The sequence below is a fragment of the Neophocaena asiaeorientalis genome, unplaced genomic scaffold (genome assembly GCF_003031525.2).
Source record: "Neophocaena asiaeorientalis asiaeorientalis breed wild unplaced genomic scaffold, Neophocaena_asiaeorientalis_V1.1 scaffold694, whole genome shotgun sequence".
Lineage (NCBI taxonomy): Eukaryota > Metazoa > Chordata > Mammalia > Artiodactyla > Phocoenidae > Neophocaena > Neophocaena asiaeorientalis.
This window is the reverse complement of record NW_020174226.1, coordinates 594,285-595,677: the sequence shown is the minus strand read 5'-3', so window position 1 is coordinate 595,677 and position 1,393 is coordinate 594,285. Positions and strand designations below refer to the sequence as shown.

Sequence of the window (1,393 nt, the reverse complement as noted above, 5' to 3'; positions counted from 1 at the left end):
GGGGGAGGCAGCAGCAGGAAACAGCCAGGGGCCAGGAGGCAGGACAGGAGTTGTGGAGAGAGCCACAGGGCCCCAACCAGGGGGAAAGAGAAAGATTGCTCAAGAAAGATGCGGCAAACAACAGGGAGAGGCAAAAAAAACATAAAACAGAGAACAAGGAAACGGTGAGTCCGGGGGCTGGTTTATCAAATGTAGCAAAGTGCAGGTTGAGAAAGTCAGAATGGACCTTACTTGCCTTCGACGACGGTAGCAAACTTTTTGTTGCTACGAGGGATCTCAGCCCCACAATATTTCACTTTAAAGAGAAATGGAAACAACTCTTTGATCTCGGGATTCTCAGGGGGTGTCACGGGAAGGGGTGGGGGAGAGGGGAAGGGGAGAGGAGGGGTAGGGAAGGTGAGGGGAGGTCGGGGCGATCAAAATAAAAGAACAGCGACCATGGGAGGGACGTGGGGAGAGGATGGGGGACACAGGCGGCAGAGAACAAGAGGCGTGTCAGAAACACTGAGGGGGAGCGTGCGTGTGCGTGTGCCTGTGTGCATGTCCGAGTCTCCCTCTCTGTCTCTCTCCACACGGAATCGGATTCGTGGATTCGTAGGTACGTTATGTGTGTGCCTGCTCTCTGGGTTGCTGGAGGAGGTTGGGAAAGGGAGACGGGAGAGGGAAAGGAGGGAGGGAGAGGGCCACCCCCAGCCCGGCCCCTGGCTGGCTCAACTCCATCGGTCCGTCTGGGAGGGGGCCGGGGGGTCTTGCAGGAGCAGAGTCTCACCCGTGCAGGTTGGGGGACGGAATGGAGGGAAGGGGAGGAACAGGTGGCGGGGACAGGGAGAGGCAGGGGCAGGGGGAGGGCAGGGAGAAGGCAGTACCTCAGTGATGCCGAAGGGGATGTTGCCCACATAGAGGCGCCGGGCCTGTCTGGTCATCTGGCTACCGACCACGGGCACCGGTGTCGGGGTCACAGCCAGACCGTCGGGGGTCATGGTGGGGAGAAGGGCGGTGGCTGGAATCTGACCGGCAGCTTCAAAAGGAAGAGACGAGGATTAGAGGACATCAGGGCGCCCGTGGAGTGGCTCAGCAGCAGCGCCCTCCCAGACATGGGCAACCACCGCCTCTGCGAAACCAGGTCTGTTGACAGCTTCATCCCTGCTGTCAACTGCAACAGTAAGGGCTGTTGTCAAGGGGCTTCAAAAGGCAGAGGCCAGAAAACCCAGGGTGAAAACCCCATCCGCCACCCCCCCAAAACCAAGGCTCTGCTTCCTGACCACCCCAGTATACAACCACTCTAGCTCACGAGAGGGTGAGGGAGCCAGAGGACCAGCAGGTGCGGGGCGGCGGCCGGAGCCTACCTTGCATGGCCTTGTACTGCATGGGGGTGATGTGCTCGAAGCCGGGC

At 59.8% G+C, this 1,393-nt stretch overlaps 1 protein-coding gene across 1 annotated transcript in view; it reads right to left on the bottom strand.

The window, feature by feature from the left end:
• U2AF2 (U2 small nuclear RNA auxiliary factor 2) overlaps window positions 1-1,393 on the bottom strand; it is a 15,170-nt gene that overhangs the window by 8,734 nt on the left and 5,043 nt on the right. The window contains exons 4-5 of the mRNA XM_024755215.1: window positions 1,347-1,393; window positions 867-1,018 (exon numbers count right to left, since the gene is read on the bottom strand). Coding sequence (XP_024610983.1) covers window positions 867-1,018; window positions 1,347-1,393 — 199 coding nt within the window. The remainder of the gene's footprint in view (window positions 1-866; window positions 1,019-1,346) is intronic.